Below are 22,109 nucleotides of genomic sequence, written 5' to 3'. Positions count from 1 at the left end.
TATATTATTGATCGAGGTCGTACCCGAATCAAATAAACATTAAAAATGCAATATCTATAAAGTGATTCTAGGTCGTCTCCCAACAAACAATGGTCAACCAAACGTTCATAACAAATAGTAATAAAACAGTAACGAATTGGGGGGATTGTTTGTTTTTGTAAATTAAACAGCAAGTAAATTTGAATTAGAAAATAACAGAATTAAAACATGTTTCCCCTTGATTCACAAGCAAGTCTCTTATTCTAGGTTACGAGAATTTATCCTTAATCAGTTCAACCACTTAATCCAACCCTAAATTAAATTACTAAGCGAAAATTAACATAAGGCTGTCATTATGTGATTAAACAACACATACACCAATTAATCATGAACGAAACTGATCATTAAGCATGAATGTAAATTAAGCGCAGAGACAATTAATCAAGCACTAAGCATACATGGATTAATAGCAACAAATACAAAGTAATTGGTGAAGTGGAAAAACTGATCTGTACTCAATAGTAATAACAAAACATCAAAGAGAGCTGTGTTTGATCCTCAAGAGAAAACAATGTTGGAGACTTAGCCTTCCATTAATCAGTAGAAATGAAACTGATTGAAACCGAAACGAAATTGCAGAAAACGAATTTTATTCTACGTGAACAGTGTGCATGAACAGTAATAAAAACTGGAATTCTAAAATCCTAGAATTATTCTCCTCTCCGAAAAAAACTTCCTAAACTAAAACCTTGGTGTTGTAATATAGGTCCTCAACCCCAAAACTCACAAATCTATTTTAAGTCCAAGCCCATAAACGAAATAAAATAAAATCTGAACAAGATAAGATAAGATTGGATGAAATAAAATCTAGATGGAATAAAATCTGGATAAAATAAAATCTAGATAGAATAAGATTTGATAAAATAAAGTTATTATTATTATTATTGTTAGTTAAACAAGTTGGCTTGTCAAGTTTAACAAGCTTTTTTTTATAGTTTGAGCTTGGCCTTTTTATCTAAAAAAACTTTTTAAAAAGCTTGAGCTTGACCTTTATAGTAAACAAGCCGAGCCAAGCCGAACCTTACATAGGCCGAGCCAAAGATCCTCGACAAGCAGCTCGACTCATTTCCACCCCTACACTAGGGATAAACCACAATGATATGATATAAATCGAAAATATGAGTTATCTTGTAGTTACTGAAACCAGCAGAGGCAATCAGATGTGCCCATTCTTTCTCAGTTCTATCTTTTCCTGCAAAAAGCGACATCATAAGCATATCACAGCACAGCTGCATCTCAATTAATTTATTGTCTTCCTTGTTATGCTCCATCACTAATTCCATGATGATAACCTTTCCGTCGCTAGGTATTGCCTCCTTGCATTTCTTCAATATTTTCATGCATTCCTCGTCATTCCAACAATGCAATACCCACTGCTTAGTTATCAAAGCAACAAACGATAAGAATCACAAAAAATTAATGAATATTGACAAATTATCAAGTAACTTATCTGTTAGATCTTAGTAAATTAGTAAAGAAGGTGTAGTAATATAAAATTAATAGGTTAAATTATAATTTTAATTCTTCTTTAATTCTTAATATACCAATTTGATCTTATTATTATTTTTTATTTAAGTCCCAACATTTTAAAAAAAACTCATGATTTTTTTTATCTTATTTTCAATTTAACATTTGTTTTATTTATTTTATTTTGGTCCAATTGAAGATAGATCTAAGATATTACTAAAGTTATCAGACTGGAGAGTTTACCTAGATTCGTGAAAGTTTCATAAACTCGACTCGTAAACTCAACTCATAGACTCGTAAGAGTTTACTTCATATAAAAATAATAATAAAATATTTATAAATAACCTACCAATTAAACATTTCAACAACATAATAAAACAAAATAGTAAATCATAAATTTTACAATACTTAAATAACTAAGTCTAGTAATGCGTCACTACTAGATAATAACTTGTAGATGTTATAGTAGTGGTAGAGCATTCACATCGAGGGTTTGATGTTATTAGAGGTGATAATTTTTCGATTCAAGAATAACACACTAAATGGATGTATGTTGAACACTAAACAAATAGAAAACAACTCAAAATGACTTATGTTTTGATCTAATTTTCTTAACAACGTACTGACTTCTTTCCTTTCTCGATGGTGAAGTAAGACTAAACTCATGAGCTTATTATTATAGGTCGGAACAAGTTGATAGAAGCTACTTTTTTCACCCCATCCATGTCGCCACACGAGGGCGACATGGATGGGGTGAAAAAAGGAAAGAGAGGGATGGAGTTTCTCTTGCTTTTGGCATAGCGGGCTCTGGCGGGAGGCCCGTACGACGGGCTATTAGCTCAATGGTAGAGCGCGCCCCTGATAATTGCGTCGTTGTACCTGGACTGTGAGGGCTCTTAACCACATGGATAGTTTAATGTGCTCATCGGCGCCTGACCCTAAGATGTGGATCATCCAAGGCAGTAAACTTGAGAGTCTACCAAGTTTACGTAGAGTTTATCAAATCTATCTAGAATCTATTAAAAAGAGAGTTTACACACGAGTTAACTCATAAAGGATAAATGAACTTGTAAACTCGTAAGAACTAGCGAGTTAACTCGAGTGTTTGATAATCATGAATATTATAATAAAAAATAATTTAATTAATTAAAATAAAAAATAAACATATATAAAATTGAGAATTAAATAAAAAAATTATATATTTTTAAAAATATAAGACTAACAACACCAAAATTACAAATAAAAAATTAAAAGAGAATGAAAGAGTTGAAATTTAGCCTAATTAATATATACTTTAGAAAATGCAGTATTTACCTTCAGCATAATGCAATCAGCTGCAGGAATTACTTCAAACATGTCTCCTCCAACATATTCTATGTTTTCTGTTCCTTGCAAGCCATCAACAACATGTGGGAGATCAAACACAGTGCACTTCACTTGTGGGAATGCCTTAGCAATGGCCTTAGCCATGGTCCCTATTCCTCCTCCAACATCAACAATTGACTTCAATCCCTCGAACACTTCCTTGTAGTTTTCAATCACCACACTAGAAGCGAATCGAGTGTCCTTAGCCATTGCATCATTGTAAAAGTGACCGAATTTGGGGTCACGCTTAGCATAATCAAAATATGTCACCCCATTCTCCGTTTGAAACGGTGTACGGTCTTCACTTGTGAGCCAAGTAGAGAATTGACACCATGACTTAATCACACTTGGATCAAGTGTGACTAGCAACAAAGGCCTCAAACTAAAAGGGTGGTCCTTGAGGAGTAGTCTAGATGCATCAGTTAGCTCATACGTGATCACTTCTTGTTCGTTTTCGACCAAATCGTGCCGAGAGAAGAAACCGGAATGAGTAAAGAGTCGCATCAAGCGATGGATGTAGCAAGTCTTGGATGGGTGGATTGGTAGTGAAGCAATGAGTTGTGAGAGTGGCATGGGTTGGCCATACTTGTGTATGATGTCTGGTATGCTTAAGTCAATTGCACATTTAAGGGACATGGAGTGTATGAATCTCAAACTATGATCATCAATCTGGGTATAAGCTTGAAGGAATTTTGTAGCATTTTCTTCACTTTGGGTTGCCATAGCTAATTTGATATCTGAACTAGTAGGCGTAGCTAGGTTTGGGGTATAAAACCTAGCTCACGCATTACTTTGCTCTATTTAAAATAGGTGTGCTATGTGTCAATATCTTGAAGCTAAAGGGTAAGGCAAAATGGTAAAACATGCGGAAGACGTACGTTTAATTGTTTTTTTTTTCATCCATTTCTTTTATTATGTGGAATTATAAGATTCATTTGATAAAAAAAAATCATAAGTTTGAATGTCATTCATTAAAAAAAATAATTAATGACTAATATTTATCAATTAGTTTTTTTTTTTCCTATCTGTTTGGTTCCAAAGAAAAAATAAGTTACCGAAGATAGAAATAGAATGGATATATTTGATTCATGTGATTTTTGAAAGAGTAAAAGTTACAAATTTTTTTTCTTTTTAATTACAGTCAAATCAATTTTTTTTTCTTCATAAAAATTTATTTTTTTAGACAAAACATCAATTTTTTATCTTAAAGAATCGAGTTATTTCAGTTTATTCAATACCGTAAAATTTGAATTTTGAATGCATTAAATATTTAAGAAAAATATTTAATCAATTATAATATTTTTACTCAAATCAAAGAAAAATTACTCTTTTTTTACGTTAACGAAATTACTAGTTATTATAAAGAATACTTGTGATTTTATTTATAAAAGAAGAAGGTTAAGTTATAAATAATTGTTTTAATAAGGTATAATAGTTTCTCTCGCTACAATGCGAGGATGGTGGGCAACAATAAGTGATTCATGGATAGAGCTTAATCCTGGCCACATGGTGGGGCCCGCTTCTATGACGCTTACGTGGTTCCTTTCCTTTGATAACGTGTGTCTCGCTGCGCACTTGTTCGCACATTTCCTTCTTTTTTTATTTTTACCCCTTGAGAATTTCAATTCATGTTTTTTTTTCTTCTTACTTCTCTTTTTTAAAACAATATTAGTACTTTTCAGAGTAACATTTATTAGTACTTTTCAGTTGTCAGAGTAACATTTATTAGTACTTTTCAGAGTAACATTTATTCTCTTTAAAAATTATTTATTTATGAATAAGTAGACCAGGCTAAGCTTAATATTTGAATTCTAGTGCTAGCAAGGCAAAGCAACAAAACTCGCTCCAAAGGTCCATATATTTAATAAATATAATAATAAATATAATATTGATTAATAAATATTTTTTATCTGATGTTCTAAAATTTTTATTATAACAAAATTATGTAAGGTTTCATTTTTTTTAAAGATTAAATTAATAGCTACCTACTCATATTTTGGGTAAGATATTATCACATTAAAATTTTTAGAACAATAGAAAAATTATATTTATTATTATGTTTGTTCTAACTTATAATTATTTTCTTATTTTTTAAATGTTTATTATAATATTATACTTATAACGATTAAAAAATTAAAAAAGATGAAGATTAAATTATATTTTGAGTAAATAGTCATTTTATTTCCTAAATGTGTAGAGCGCTAATAAAGTCGTCCTAAATGTGTCATGTAAGTACTTTTATTAACAATAACAGATAGAAGTTAACAAATGAATAGATTTGTTGCACTTTTTTCATTTTCGGAGACGAATTTGTTAGCAATCTACACATTCAGTGACCAAAATAATTATTTACCTTATGTAAATTGTTCATAGAGAACTTTATTGTTCATAGAGAACTTTTCCTATTAATAGATGAGGGCACATCATGTGCACCAATAAAGAATCCGCACTAGTATCAATAATACAGATCTCCTAAAACAAGTTAAAAATTTCAAAGGAACAAGAGAAAAAATAAAGTGGGGGTTTGGTTATGTGTCTTAGAGCATTTCCAGCTAGAGGTGTTTCGTAGGTTTCTTAATCTAATGAATGGTTTCTTTTGAGTTCTTCGGCCATGAAACAAAGTGACATGGTAGAATTGATTTCTTCAGCGAACGGTGCATTCCTTATATAAGGAACCGTTTCACAACAAGAAAAATTGCGATTTCCAAAGAAATTTTTCCACAGAATAATTTTCGTTAGAAAAATATTAGTTACCAACAAAATTTTTCGATGGATTATTATCCATCATAAATATCGACCTTACCGACAAAATTTAACGACAGGAAAATATTCTATCGAACAACCTTTATTACCGACGAAATATTATCCATAGATTTGGTTCTATTGGAAATTACCTATGAAATTTATGACAAATTATAAATTCGTCGGAAATCTAAATTAACCCAAAACAAAAAGAAACAACTTTAGTGTCATTGCAATCACTCACATTTCTCACTTACACCACAATTACTCTTCATAGTCATACTCCGTGGTCACTGGAGGCCCTGTCGTGTCCAATTCGTCATCATGCCTCTGTAACCAGCGTGTCTTTTAATTTATAATAATAAAAATATTATTTTTAGATCAATATTAGTGCAACATATCTATTTTCTTTGTTAATCATTACTTATTTTTATTATAGAATTTCACTGATCCTTTAGTAAGATTTTTTATGTTAATTATATTTTTTTCATTCACGTTTTTATTTGATTCAAATGAAAAAAAAGACGGTGTTCCCTTTATAACGCAAAAGATAATGGCTAATTTGTTTAAAACTTAAAAAATAATTTTAAAATAAATGTTCTTTAATAAATAGATAGGATTTATTAATAATTTTCAACTTCTATAATGATTTATATCTATTTAATACTGTAAAATATTTCATGGTGTTAATTAAGTTGATAATAATAATTGCTTACTTAATGACTAATTGATTGATGACTGGGTTTTTGGCAATGAGTTGCATCAATTTTATTCAATATTATTTTATAAAAAAAATTATTGTTGTGTCTTAGTTTTTTTTTTTTTTTATCTAATTGCATTAGAAAGTTGTGTCTCTTGATTATAGCTAACGACCATCCATGTCCAAAAAATGAGTTGTCTTTTAACGGAGTTGAATCAACCATTTCATTTTTTTAAAATTTTTTTAACCGAAATCATATATCTATGAATAACTTGCATTTAATGTTGATTTGAAAAAGATATATTGACGCTTTTGCTTTAAAACTGGACTCTATAAGTGAATATTTGGTTTAAAACTGATATTTACACTAATTTGGGGACTATTGGATGCAAAAAAAAAAATACCTGTTTAGAATGGTAGAGCTACTTGTGTTGTATGTAGTTTACACGACAGATTTGTAGTTTTTGGGAAATTAGTATTTTAATTTATTATTTTATTATATGAAGCTCAATATGTTGATTATTTTTTTTCATTTAATCACTATATTTTTCTTTTGGAATTTTTTTTGGCGTCAATGACTTATTAGAATTTTATTTTGATTAATTAATATTTTAGTCTTTGTTTGAAGTTTTATTAAGTTTATTAAAAGAATTATAAATTGTAAAATAATGATATATGTTTTAGAGATCTATATAAGCCAAAACACATGTTATTACTTGCAAAACACATTTAATGCAATTTTCTATTATAAGCATTTTTAGATATAAAAATTGTTAATCACTTTTAAACTTTTTTCTTTCTCTCTTACTCTCAAGTTGATAGGTGAGATTGTTATGTGACCGCTTCCTTACTCACACGTATGTTTCATTCTTCAGGTTAGTTATAATTTTTTTTTATTCTAGTTGCTTGAAATTTTGTATTCTAAATGTGTTAAATATTTGTGGTTGTGGTTATGTTATTTATATTTCATGTTTTGTTCGGTTAGAAAGTCAAACACTATATGTATGTGATTTTTTTTCACCTAAAACATGATTAAAATTGTTGCTACTAATAATAGAAATCACTCTAAGATTATGTATGTGATTCATGAATGTTCATATTTTTTTCTTAAATATACATGAACTATATTCTTTCAAATCGTCGTTGGATGTACGATAAATATTATAGTGGTAGAAGCAGTTTGAAAGAGTCTTTTGTCGAGCGGGTTGAAGAGTTTGTAATCAAAGCTAGTAAGCAAAATTATTATCACAATGATGGGGGATCATATGTTCTTGTGTTAAATGTGATTGTACTAGGATTTAGGAGGATAGAGTTGTAAATGTTCACCTTTTTAAAAATGGGTTCAAGCTTAGTTATTGGATTGGATTGATCATGGCGAAGAGATGTCGCATGTTGATTTAAATGATAACAATAGTTACATGAATGCGTCAAGTAGTGCAAAATATGTGGCTCAAGGTGAATAATTTATCTTAATGCAACAAACGGTGTGTAATACTCTCAGACAACCTCAGACATTTGAAGCTCCAAACTCAAATAAAATATAATTGTGTGGTGCTAGGAACAAGTATGTATGTTACAATTTATTTTATTTTTCTATTTTATGGTAAGTAAGATATAATTGTTCATGCTTTTTATATTCGTAGGTTATAAATGAGTCTATAAATGTGAGAATCCAACACTTAAAGGATTTATCGTATGATCCTATAAGTTACGTTAAAGAATGACACACATACTTTGTCAATGGGTACAAATTCCATACATAAGCATGGAGTGAGGGGACGAAAACGATAAATAGTGAGATTCACATAAAGGGTCTTACGGAAGGAGACACAGATGATTTTTATGGGGTCATTCAACATATATATGAGCTAGAGTATAATACTACAAGCTATCCTAAGCAAGTAGTATTATTTTAGTCATTGGTTTTATCCAACGAGTAGAGAAACAAGAGTTGATCCTAAATATGACACTGGAAATTCGAATGGATAAAAGATATAATCTATTTGACCTATTCATCAGTGCACATAATGTAAGACAAGTGTATTATGTGTCATATCCAACAATAAGAAGGGACAAGTGTAGTTGGTGTGTTGCAATTAAAATGAAGCCAAGGGGTTACATAGAATTCAATAATGTACAAGATGATGTGCCTTACCAAGTAGAGGAAATGTCACATGTCAACGAAGTCATTGAAGTTGAAAGTATTTCTGGATTGCAAGATTTAAGAGGTGGTGTTGAAGTAGACCATGCTAATATGTTGACAAACGAAGAAGAATCAAATAATTTGAATGAAGAATCAAATAGTATTGAACAAGACAATGAAGAGGAATTAGAAGATGACTTTAAAGCATACAATTTTGAAGAGGATTAGACATTGATGTTTGTTAGTCAGTTATAATATTTGTTATTAGTCACATCTTTTTTGTTGTTGTAATACTTGAACACTTTATTAGTGTATTTTATTTTTGGTGTGAAATGGAATTATGTTAGTTATCTAATTTCAATTGATCTCAATATTCTATTTGATTAATTATTTGTAATATTATTTTTGTATATATAGATATGTCATCAGGTAGTGCTAACCCTTTCCGACCCCCGTCACATGACTCCAGTGGGAAAGAGACAAGTGGGAAGAAAAAATGATATGTGATTAGACTATTAACACCTAGAGATGCATGTGGACTGTCCTTGGTACCTACATCCACACCATCCCCAACCCTAGTTGTAGCAAACATGTCTACTGATGAAGACGTTCCAAATTTGGCCATGGAAGACCCAGTCCCCCCCCCCTCAATGATCGTTCTATGATTACACTTTGTCGCAACCTACCCTTCAGCGGGAGGGCGACGTGGGGCTCACGAGTGCGTTTTCCAAGAAAGGAAAATGCGCGGAGTTGCCACCAACGTTTATTCGAGGAAAACGTCAAAAAAACCAAAACGTGTGGTCTACGAACTTTAATCGTGAAAGGTTTGGGAGTTGTTTTTACGCACAGGGAAGGTATTAGCACTCCACGTGTCCATCACAAGGGACGACAACCTTTAATCAAGTGTGCAAATATGACTTCAAAATGTTTTATTTTCCCTTTTTTATGTCTTTTTGTGTTTTTATGCTTTTTATGTTTTTTGTATTTTTATCTTTTTGTGGTCGACAAGGGTGTTTCCCTCACTCCTACGTATCCTTAATTGCGATGAGGAAATTAGACCTACGTAGTTCTTTTAGAACTAAACGTTGGTTAAGTTGTTTTGATCTTTTTCCGCAAGATTGATTTTAACCGCACAAAATTCGTTTAAGGCATTGGACCATTAACGATCTCTTGGTTTGTGAAAAGAGAGAAACGTTAAGGCGTTGGACCATTAACGATCTCTTGGGGTGGTCGACAAAAGCGGGGCTTTTGCTCTTACGTATCTTCAATTACAATGAGAAAATCAGACCTACGTAGTTCTTGCAAAAGTGGTAAAGTTACATGTTGATTTTATGCTTTTGAACGATCTATGTTAACCGATAAAAGCAAAGAGGACTGTTTAAGACGTTGGACCTTAAAACATTTTTAAGTGATTTTTGCGGACAAAACTTGATTTGTGAGTTGATTTTAGCCTTGGTTTCACTTTAATTATTAGTCAATTAATTTAAGAAAACTTTCAAAGAAAAACGTCCGATTGATTTTCCTTGATTATTTTATTATTTTTTTTCAAAATATTTTGATTATTTTATTATTATTTTGTTTTTTTGGTTTAACTGAGGTTACAACGTGAACGATCGGTTAGATTTTGTTTTAACAGTGATTAAATGAGATTACAACACAAATGATCGGTTGAAATTCATTGTATCATATATTAGGTGAGAAAATGAATTAAATAAACGGTTAAAAGCTCGTTAAAGCGAAAGAAAAGAAAACTGAAAGTAAGTGAAATTAAAGTGAAAGTACACAAAACAAGTAGGGACCACTAAGGGTGCATAGAATGAATTGAAAGATTTGATTTCAGGAACTTACCGGTTGAAGACTGAAGAACGACGAAGAACAAACGAAGAACGATGAAGAATTTTCACATAATCGCTTACGGAAGCATCACGGAAGCACCTCGATTTGGATTTTCTTCACGAAAACACATTTTTTCACCAAAAACAGCCGAAATGCATAGCCAAGGGGTCCGAAATATTTTGAAACAGCCCCCCTCCCCTATTTATAGGGAAAAAGGGAGGTGTTTGCCGCTTAGAGGCTTCTTGAGGAAGATTTCTAAGCGTACCCCAATTACTAAGTTCACCCCACTTTTCGTACTTTACGGTAAAGTTACGGAAGTGTTTCGGATTTGATTTTCATCTTTTTTTCTCTTTCCTTTCACCAATGTTAAGTGAAATATGTTTACCCAAGGTTTTCAGAAATTTTACAGAAGCATTACAGAAGTCACGGAAGCCCCAAAAACTATTTTTCAACAACGTGGAGGAGCTTGTCGCCCAGTTGCTTCCTCCTTAAGCAACCCAACTTCCAAAATGTTTCGGAAGGCCTAGAATCAAATTTCTATTTACACCCCTATCTTAATAAGTTCACGCCCCCATTTTTGTGTTTTTGACTGTTTTCTTTTCGAAATCTCACAAAACTTTACGAATTCCACTGCGATGAGTGTTAAGCCTTCCGAAGCGATCAACAATGGTTCTCAGATGAAATTAAAGTGTAACAGTTTATTTACACACACCCCACTTTGCTAAATACACTCCCGTTTTCGTGTTTTTGATCGGTTTCTTCCCGAAACATCTCGAAGCTTTACGGATTCCACAACGATGGCTGTTAAAAATTTTGAGGTGATCAAACGAAGGTCGCATGCCGACAAACAATGGTCTCCGGACGAAATTAGGGTATGACACACTTATCAAGGGAGCGTAAGTATTACAAAATTTAAATAATTATTATTATATATGATACATCATTTGATCTTTTACTTTTTCATGAATCATTTTTTCTATTTAGGTTTCATCCATCTAAGTTTGTGGCAAAGGCCTACATGGGTAGTAATTCCAAAAGATCATCAAGAACTCTTTTTTCAGCACTTTAAGGTAACTTATTCACGTCTTAATGAGTTATTTCAATGGTTGAAATGGATAGTAATGTTGATTTTGTTTTATTCGATCTAAAATTATAAAAGTGGTATTTTGCCAATTGTGTAACATTTCAAAACTTTGTGATACTTTAGAGAAAATTGGTCTGGAGACCCGAGGAAGAGAGTGAAATTAAGAAAGCTTTTAACTCAAAAGCCTCTCATAGACTTTCTAAGATGTTTAGGGATGTCTGAAATGAAAATAAAGGCCATATTAGATTGGAGATCGTGCCTAGAATGATCTGTTATCACATTGGAATGCACCTGGGTATCGTTCCAAGTGTGCATAAGCAAAAAAAGAAAAAAACTGGCATCTAAAAAGGGTGGATGTATGCACACAAGTGGTTTTATTAGCTTGCAAGATCACACCATTCGCTTGGTATGTACATTAAAATTATAATACATACTTCTTTGTACTTGTTTAATTACCACTTAATATTTATTTTATAATGTTTGCTAATAGTCAAAGAAGCTTAGTCGATTTGCATACGTAGATGAGGTCTTTCAGCAAACTCATTTACAAAAGGATACTAGTTAATTTATCGATGATAGATCTAGGCAGACACATGTGAGAGCATTATCTTGCATTTTTTTATTTTTTAAAATGTTTATTATATTTATTTAATAATAACTGTTTATGAATGATAGGAAGAATTTGAGGCTAGACTATCTCAAGTTAAGTCTAATGTTGCATCAAGTGTTGGTAAGTCACAAATCACTCCTTTAGACCTTGTTGAAGAACAAAGACTTAGGACTCGGGGTTGGGTTGCGACTGTGGGACCAAAGCGTAAAGGACACCTTTACGGTATTGGAGATCTTGCTCATACTTATAAATGTGGAGATAACAACTTCATGCAACATACATAAGGATCTTCCAGTTGTCCTCAAGATTCAGCGGAGATTAACTGACTAAGGGAGGAACTATGTCAATCAAAGGAGGAAATACGTGTATTTCAGTCAGTTGTCCTTCAGTTCCTATCTCCTGAAGAGCGAAACATTATTCATCAACATGAACAACTTCACCAACAACATCAAGACCAGCAGTAGCAACAAGACAATGACCAACCAGATGAATAGTAACAACAACTAGATGACAAGCAATAAGACGATGACCAACATAGACACTCTCCCAATGAGTAGTATGATTAATGACTTAACAACACAAAATTACTATTGACATATTACACATCGTGCTTTTCTTTTAGATTTATTTTTAATTTAACTGAATAATTTATTTTACTATTTTTTTGGATTTATAAATTTGAGTATTTTGTTAATTACATGTATGTGTTAATTAAAATTTTGACATTAAATAATATAAATGAAAAAATAATTCCTAAATTATCGATGTTAAATAATAAAAATGAAAAAAAATTCTTGATAAAATAGAATTATTAACGGATTTTCCAACGGATATATCCGTCGGAAATTTCTCACGGAAAATATCTGTCGAAAATTTCCCATGGATATTTTTGATGAAAATTACCAACGAACAATAAAATTTGTTGGTTAAAATTTCTTACGACCATTTTTCTGACGGATTTTGGCCGTTGGAAATGCCCTTTTTTTTGGAGTGTTTGTTACCAATAAAAACCATTATTTTCATAGAATGTGTACTCTTTAACCACAAGAACAACAAAGTGATGAAGCAAAGGAAGAAGATGAAGAATTTGAACAAATCAATTTAAACAAATGAAGCAAATGCAGAGATAAAATTTCACAAAAAGATTGCAGTTTTTCAAAACAAATCAAATCACTCAATGTAATCTCAACTCAGAATAAAATACACATCAAATTAAAGAGTACGAACAATGACTGAGAATGGAGTATGAATAGTGACCATGACTCCAACGACGCCGTTCTAACCAACTTCAAACATCATGGGTTGTGCATGTCAAAATCTTGGGTTGGGTGGTAGGGCGGTGAGTGGTGTTGCACGTGATTGGCGTTGGGGTCTGAGTTGGGTGGTGGTACATTGAGGGGACACGACGATGTTGGAGGATGGGGTAGGCTGGCTCAGTGAGGAGTTTGAGGAAAGTGAAGAGATGGTGGGGTGGGGTGGCAATGGATGTTTGAGGATGGGGTGGGGAAGCACCAGAAGCTTTTGAGATTGTTTTTTCCTTCAAAAATTATTTAAGCAAAATAAAATATTAGTATGTATAAAAATTGAAAAAATTGAAATTAAATCCTATTATTTAAGAAAAATTGAAAATATTAGTATTCTGGGAAGTTCTAGAAGCTTCCTCAATTATTCATACTTATTATTTGTATACATAAAAATTAAAAAAATAATTAATTATTTTATTTAAACAATAATTAAGTTATAATAAAAAATATAAATGTGTGAAATTTTATATGAATTTCTCGAAAGTAAAATGATAATGAAAGAATCATAAAATATTACGGAAATAAAAAAAATAATTAAAAAATCTATATAAAAAACTTATTTTAAAGATATGTTTTTTTGTCTCGCATAGCATGAAAACTCACGTGACAAGGGTGAGACTCAAGATAAGTTTTACTAGACCTGAGTACACTACTTGGTGTTTTAACTAATGTTTCTTTTTGTTTAGAAATATTGTGAACCCTTTAATTATATTAATTAATAAAAACATGAGTGGTATAAAAAGTCGTGAATGACTAAAGGAAAATTGCAACCAGACAAATTCTGATGTTTTCTCTTTTCACGAAACATAATATCTTTTAGTTTTTATCTTTCAACCATGAGATCCTTTCAAAAAAAAAAAAAAACAAATCTTTCACCCATGAGATTAATCGAAAAGTCATAATTGTTGCCGGAAAGGGCTTAAGAGAAAAAAAGCTGATGAAGTGGATCCAAATTCTATGTAGTTCGCATTCATGTGTCATCTCCAATTGAGCATACCCTCTATGTTAAATCAAAACCACAACTATCAGAACGTAATTAAATTCTCTACATCAAGCTTTTTTATGTACTATATCTTAACACTCTCCTTATAAGTGATAGTTTCTGTTTTTTTAATATATAAAAGAAAGTGATATAGTGTTGGGTTTTGTTTTAATCAGCAACTGGGAATTCATTAATTGCACAAGATCGATTTGCTGAAAAGGAAGTACAATATTGTGTCCCACCATAAATACAAATATCCAATCTTAGTAGTAACGTACGCATCACACGTGCAAACCCCACTCCTACTGATACAAATTGAATCAGCTGCATAAGTAAAGATACAATCCATTGTGTATGTCTTGGTGTATTACTGGCTAGTCTAAGATTTTAATTAGGGTGATTCTAAATAAATAATAATAATAATAATAATAATAATAATAATAATAATAATAGTAATAATAATAATAATAATAAAAGATACAATCCATTGGCCATCACCCATCAACGCACCCTTCCAGAGAGCCTTCAATATTCACCTCTGCAAGCATGTGGCCGGATTCAATTGCCATTGTTGGAATGAATGTAAATTCTTCTGATATACGCTTTCAGCCAAGTCCATATTGTGAACAAAATTTTATGCCAAAGTTGTTCACCATCAAGGGTTATACCTTCAAAATTCAAAGCATTCCTTTGTAACCATAAATTCCACATGATAGCACTCCATGCCAACCCCACATTAAACCAAAATTCTCACGCATGCCATGTTGATTCTGCCAAAATTTATCCTCTGTTTCCTTTTGGTAAGGCCGATGTAATTATGCCAAACAAATTTTACCATCTCTTCCATATTTGATGCGCAGTTGGACAAAGTGATAGTGTTGGGTAGTGCTTGCTATGCAATATTTCCACTGAATAAAAAAAATACTATATATATCTTAACATTCCAATAGAGACTGCTTAAAGAAAACATTCCAATAGAGCCTAGTTTTGAATATTTATATATTAATATATTTTTTGGTGGAAATTTATATATTCATGTACACATACGCATTAAAAATATATAAATATACACATTATATCGTACTGTTAATAATGCGCTACATGATTGTCCTTTGGATTCATAAAATTTAAACGTTGGCCCACATTAATGAATGCTCTCTTTAATTTAGGTTGTGGGTCGGAGCCGCGCTGGCCGGTAGTGGGAATCCGGGACAAACCAAAAGCACTCGCAAAGCAAGAAAAAAGAAAAGGCTAAATTATTGCTTGTAATTTTTTAAAAATTTATCTATTTATTTATTTATTTCCTTTTTTAATAATTTTTAAGTCTCTTATTTTTAAAAGATATTTCAATGAGTTCTTTGCCTACTCAATTTAGTCTCATATTTTTCAAAGATACCCAATTTAATTAGTCCCTTATATTTGTTAAAAGATGAGTAATTTATAGAAAGATACTTTTTCAAACACATTTTTTTTAGTTAATTAAAATTTATAAAATTATAAAAAAAATCATTAAATATGATATAGCATCCACAAAATTTTTTGTTATCTTCTATAAATTTCACCGGGTAAGGAGTGCCTTGGAGATCGAAGGTGTATAAATGGTCCTTGGTAATTATCCCTTTTAAGGTAATTATCTTCAATTAATTTTTTTGAGATTGGAGGTATATAAATTAGTATGAAAAAAAAGCAGACAAGATTACAAACGAATAAAAAGAGTGTCTCGCTCATCTGAACTAGTAATTAAGGCCTAAGGACAAGATCACAAAAATGAAATATACAGTAAGTTTTATTTAAAGAGAAAAATAGAAGTTTATATAACAACGTTTGGAATAATTAATGAAGGATAAATGCTTATTTTGATCCACTATTAAAAAATACACTTTTAACATCAGTTATTTATAATATTCTACATCAGTTTTAAAATCAATGTTGAAAATACCGATGTTAAATGTATTACAATTAAAATCGATTTTGAAACATGAAAACATTAACACCGGTTATTTATAAATAACTGATGTTATTAGAAATAATCAACATCGGTTTTTTAAAAAATCGATGTTAAGGTGCATGTGAACCTCGGTTTTTCTACATAATCGATGTTATTATAAAAAAATTGAATTTGTTTGAAATAAACGTACCACTTCCCAATTATTCCTGAAAGTTCCTAAAAGGATGGTGGACATCCAGTGTATGACATAATAGTCGCACTCAGTACTTCCTTTTTGTCTATTACACTAAATACATAATGAAATTTGGATATTAATTAAACAATTAGTGTACATACACATAAGAAGTATATATAAGCATCGGTTTTATGTAAATGACGTACCTTGACGACAATCCACCTAGCAGGAGCCTTTGATTTAGGTTGTGGAGCATCATCAAGACCTTTTAAAGCACTGTTTCAGACGAGTAACAATTAAAAAGTGGTGTTGTTGAGGTATTTGAAACAAATGTATTGAAAAGAACACTTACCTGTTAATTATCCCCTTAAGGTAGTTGTCTGGCCTGTTATGCAATGAACAAAACCAGACAATTAGGTGTTCCTTGGGCACGATGACCACCATCTACCAGTGTCCGCTGCAGTGGGGATGAATATGAGTTAGTATTGTAATAAACATTAATTAAATTAAGTTATTTTGTGTGACTTACCCATTCAGGTAGGCTCCATGGTAGACATCACGTTTTGAACTCTGCATCCAACTCTTTATGTAACTTTCAGTCTCAAACTGTGATTGCCCAGACCTCTGAATAGACTGTGGCTCGAGGAATCCATAGATATCGGAATTCCCCGCTTGCATACTTGTTTCAGTCAGATGCCTGTTTATGTTAAGTTAAAGTTAAATATTTATGAAGCGAAAGCAACAAGTTAGGTAATTAAAAGTAATCTAAAATGACTTACAGAATCCATAATTGTAACACTGATATGCTGAGACATTAACCACTGTGTGCGATTTCGGAGAGGTCTTCGTGCTTTATGTAGAGCAGGAAGTCTAGATTAAAGACTCCGAACACGGTGGCATCCCATGTAAGCTGGTAAGGCCTCAAGAAAAGCTCTGGGATGATCAATGTCATCAGATAAAGCGAATCATCGACCTCTGGATCCGACTTTTGAGGTGGTTTTGCCGGAGACACAGTTGTCTGTTCATGAAACAAAGTTAAATGGCCTAATTTGAGTCACGCTAAATGAATTAATTCAAAAAGAAGAAACATATAGTAAGAGTAAAATACCTGTTGTGATAAAGACTTGACCAGATGTGTCGGCCAAGCAAGGAAGGTGTCAATTGCCTGCCCCACTAAGGAAACCTCATCAGTGGGTACAAGAACTGGAGTATTTGCATCTTTAACCTCCTCCACACCCACCTTTACTTGGCCAGACAACAAAGGAGTGTTATGAACAATATGGATCCCTCATAAACTCTCCCCAGGGCAACCAGGCGGTCAGGATTTGCTTCGATGTACAAGCCGCACCTATCTGACTCACCCGTCTCAGGATCGTTTCCTAAGGGATCAACATAACTCCCTTTTGTGCTTACTCGAGGACCTGAGGGACCAACTAGAGGCTCAGGAGGTAGTGCAAGTCCCTGAGACTGAATCTGGGACTGCATCTGGGCTGAATGATGCCATGAGCTGCCGAGTCACTTTTTCTATGATCGACTCCTCTAGCTGGTCCCTGATTTGTTGGGTCAGTTACTGTAATTCTTCAGGAGGCAGGGAGGAAGAGCTGCGGGACGTCCGTGGAGTTGATCCGAAGTATTGGTTGATGGTGACACCGGCTCCAGCAGCACAGACACGTTCAGGGTGCTCTGGACGTCCAATAGCAGCGGTGAGAACATCCTGACGTCCACGGGGGACGAAGGATCCCTGTGTCGCTTGCTCCTCAAAGCAATCCTGCACAGAAAACACACAGTTGTACATGGCATTCACAAAGTATTGAAATATAATTGTAATGGTTAGTTGAAAATGACTTACGATCTTCTCAGCGATTTCCTTTGCGGCCTCAGTCGTCATCTCCCCTGTTTTCTTGGTGCGGGCCATTTTCCACTTCACGTGGCGTATGACGGGGGATGGAGGGTCGATGACGCCATCAACGCTTCCTGACTGTGCAGCTTCCTCCAACTGCTTCTTGGTCTTCTCAACCAGGAGCTTCTGCTCCAAATATTCATAACCCACACGAGACAAAACGTGGGGGGAAGTGTTCCATTTCTGGATGGCCTGTGCCTTTTTCTACACATCCTGCAAAAAAACAAAAACAATAATCTTTCAAATTGCTAGAATGAAGTATAACAAGTTAATGTTTGTTGAAAAACAACTTAAATGGAAAGGTACATACCTCCCAAGAAGGGTCTCTGCGAGTCTGGCAAAACTGAGCCCATTTTTCCTTGCTTATGTCGTATTTTTCACAAACAGTGTCGTCCACACCATCCTGATCGGCTGCAAGGGCCCATTTCCTCATGAGGTCTGATTTAAACTGCCTCCATCTCTCGCCGACAGTCTGAAGTAACTTCCTTTTCGTCTTATTGTCAGAAGTCTATGGGATTTCAAATTCCGCCTGACAACATCAAATAAGGTTTATTTGTTAGAATAATGTATTTTTTGACTATTAATTAAACAACATCAAATAAGAAAAGAAAAATACCTGAATATCTTCCTAAATCAAGTCATTCTAAGCAGTAGGGACCTCCTTCCAGTTCTCATAGGTGACACCCACCTTATCACGCGCCACAATCCCCAAATATTTTCTTAATTTCTTCATGTGGGGACCATCGGCCTTGCCGGTAGCAGGATCAATGTGGATCACTGGTCTCTCAGCACCAGGTGGTCTAGTAGACAACGATCGTAGACGTGAGGCTTTGCGTGTTCGCTTCACGTCATATGACAAAGGCGATACGTTGGAAGGAAGAGGCGGAGGAGGAGGAGGAGGCGAGGCAGGTGGAGAAGCCATGATCCTTTATACAACAACATACAAAATGTAAATTTCAATTACAGACAAATATCGATATCAACAGTTGTTTATGTAACTAATTTGGAATTGTCGGGTTCGAGGGTGCTTATGCTTTATTGTGTGTGTGTGTGTGTGTGTGTGTGTGTGTGTGTCTGTGTACCACATAATTACGGTGATTTGTTTTCTATCCTTTTCCATACATAGATAGGTTGATCCTAGCTAATCCCTAAACTTAAGGGATAGATTCTTGCTCACTGTATATAAATATTGCACTCATTATCATAAAAAATATCCTAATCCCTAACTCAAATTCAGTTCCATATTGAGGTGGTGCTTTCTGGCAATGATTGTGACTTCTGCCCAAAACTCAACATCTCCACTTGTAACATTCTTAAGGCACTTCACTGCCACCACTCTATGGTGATACGAATGTAGCAAGCCATACGAATGCAGCAAGCATATGCAGACTTCATCACATACATAGCATAAGATCTAATTTTGCAGTAAAAAAAAACATAACATGTTGCGATCACCCAACCTTTTCAATTTCTTCTAAAAGATGTGTGTTCTCCTTTGTCCCTTCCTTGTCCCAACCTGTTTCATTAAACCATGTGAACAACATCAATTTTGGTTAACAGTAGTTAATGCACTTCCAACATTAGTTTCTACAATACACACACATCTATAATTAATATCTCAAGGTAATTCTTGGTCCTTGACCTTCAATGCCATTCAAAGATCTATTTTAAATCTCTAAAGTATTCCTAATGACACCATTGGCAATTAAGAGAGGTTGGTTTATGTTGGGTGGTGGTAGATGATCTGTGGAGGTTGCAAGCAATTAAGGTAAGTATATTCTTCCTTGCCCTTTATTCATATTAGAATTAAACTAATTTTACTCTAAATTTGAAACAGTTGTTGTTGAAATTTTCAAACTCTAACTGCCTTTAAGTGTTACGAAGGTGATAATTGTTTTGGCTGTCAATTAGTGCCCTTGTGTGTAGTATAAGCCAAGAAGCAACTCATAGTTTTGGCTGTCAGCATTTCAAAACACATTTGAAGATCCTCCTGGACCAATTGGTTTCATATTTTTACATGAGGCAAAATTTGAAGCTGCTCTAGATGCATATAAACCTAGTAGCATTATAGCACAGGTACAATACAAATATGAATAAACATTTAGATAAGCTCCTTGCATGTAGCTAGCAATACATTACATCCATGTGCATTTTCTCTCACTATAGCTTTTTTTTTTTTGTATGTGTGTGTGTGTATTCTCTTCGTAATTATTATAAGGAGTGGAAAAACAAGTAGAGCCCTTGCCTTGACTAGCTACTGTTTTAGGAGGGGCAGACAGATTCGCGAGCAGCCCACACTGAAGATTTATTTATTTCAATATCTTATATACTAGTTTAATACCAGGCAAGGCTTTAATGATTATAGCAAACTATCCATTTCACTATTTCCAAATGGGTTGGAAACATCTAGGCCCCAGAATAAAGGAACATTAAACTTTAGGGTAAATCAAACAGATTTGCATTTTAACACAAGGCAATCCTTTGTCAAAATCTCAAGTACTATATATAATGTATGCTTATGCACATTAATCAGTTAACCAGTGGTCCTTTAAGTGATTAGCACGTGGAAAATTAAGATATTTATTTTGTTAATTGTATTCAATGACAAACAACTTTGGTTATTGTGTTGGTTAAAGATGGGGCAATGATCAATATAAACAAAACACGTAAAAAAGGCTGTTAGATTCGGTTCAAGTGGAAGATTGTATTGTATACGTACAAATCCAACAACAACAGTGTCTTCTGTGTTTATGGAGGTGAAAGGGCAGAACATCTGCTGGCAATAACTTCCCTTCCATGGGATTGCTATTTAAATCTACTCTTTTCTTAAAAGAGAAATCCTAAAAATTCGTTGTAAATCTTCCTAATATTATCAATAAAAATAAACACATTTAATATTTTAATAGTAATTAAAAATATCATGCTTCCTTAATCATAAATAAGAAAATAAAAATTTTAGAATCATTATTTCTTAAAGCTTTTCAAGGGCTCCCTCGCTCCGGCAACCTTTGTAATAATGCACTCATATTCTGCACTCCCGATTATTTCTTAAAGCTTTTCAAGGGCTCCCCCGCTCCGGCAACCTTTGTAATAATACACTCATATTCTGCACTCATTTGATTTGTAAATTTTATAAATTATTATTATTCTTATTAAAGTAAAATACGTCTTTTAAACATTCCTCCAGTTGTGAACTATTTCAAATAAATCCTTGGGAATTTACTCTAAAAAGGAAACAAATGCTGTCGGATACACACAAAAAAAAAACAAAAAATCATCAGGTGATGTATATACATAATACACTGCTTTAACACAAGAGTATCAGAATAAAATATTAGCCTAGAAATCCAATTCCACCCAAGTATACATTGTTGGCACTACATTTCTAGTTCATTCCTTGTACTGTACTGGAGTATGGGCTCGAGTCATTTATGTCTCTCATTTTCTCTCCTCAAGTTAGTACTTGGAACTTGAATAACACTTGCAACATTTATTACAAAAGAGACAATTTTATCTTGCATACGCAAACCCTTGATGTCATGTTTTTCTAAGAAAAACACACCTAAACAAGCTACAAACCTTAACCTAACTCTTATTGATTTTTAAGTTGGTCATAATAGGTTATATAAGCTTTTAACGTGCTCTCACTGCTTTGCATACTTCTAAAAATGATTAAATAGGTTCTTGCTGGCCTACGACTTATCAGAGTAAGTCAATGTATGTTTACAATCATGAATCATCAATATGTCATTTGGTGTTTTTGGTAAAAAAATTTAAGAATTATTTATAAAATTTATTATTAAGAACTTAATTG

The 22,109-nt window shown here is 33.0% G+C and overlaps 1 protein-coding gene across 1 annotated transcript; it reads right to left on the bottom strand.

Annotated features, from left to right (window-relative positions):
- Positions 1–893: 893 nt before the first annotated feature.
- On the bottom strand, positions 894–3,670 carry LOC100795012 (probable O-methyltransferase 3). The gene is made up of 2 exons (XM_006582235.4): positions 2,821–3,670; positions 894–1,412 (listed from the first exon to the last, which is right to left on the bottom strand). Exons 1-2 carry the CDS (start codon positions 3,592–3,594, stop codon positions 1,119–1,121), a joined length of 1,068 nt encoding a protein of 355 aa, XP_006582298.1. The 5' UTR covers positions 3,595–3,670; the 3' UTR covers positions 894–1,118.
- Positions 3,671–22,109: the final 18,439 nt, after the last annotated feature.

This window comes from Glycine max, chromosome 6 (assembly GCF_000004515.6).
Source record: "Glycine max cultivar Williams 82 chromosome 6, Glycine_max_v4.0, whole genome shotgun sequence".
In the NCBI taxonomy this organism is placed as follows: Eukaryota; Viridiplantae; Streptophyta; class Magnoliopsida; order Fabales; family Fabaceae; genus Glycine; species Glycine max.
The sequence above is the reverse complement of the archived record's forward strand: the minus strand, read 5'-3'. Positions and strand labels throughout refer to the sequence as shown.

Coding starts and splice junctions, on each gene's coding strand:
- LOC100795012 (XM_006582235.4), bottom strand. CDS start 3,594: ATGGCAACCCAAAGTGAAGAAAATGCTACAAAATTCCTTCAAGCTTAT. Junction 1,413..2,820: donor CTGATTGCATTATGCTGAAG/GTAAATACTGCA, acceptor ATAACTAAGCAG/TGGGTATTGCATTGTTGGAA.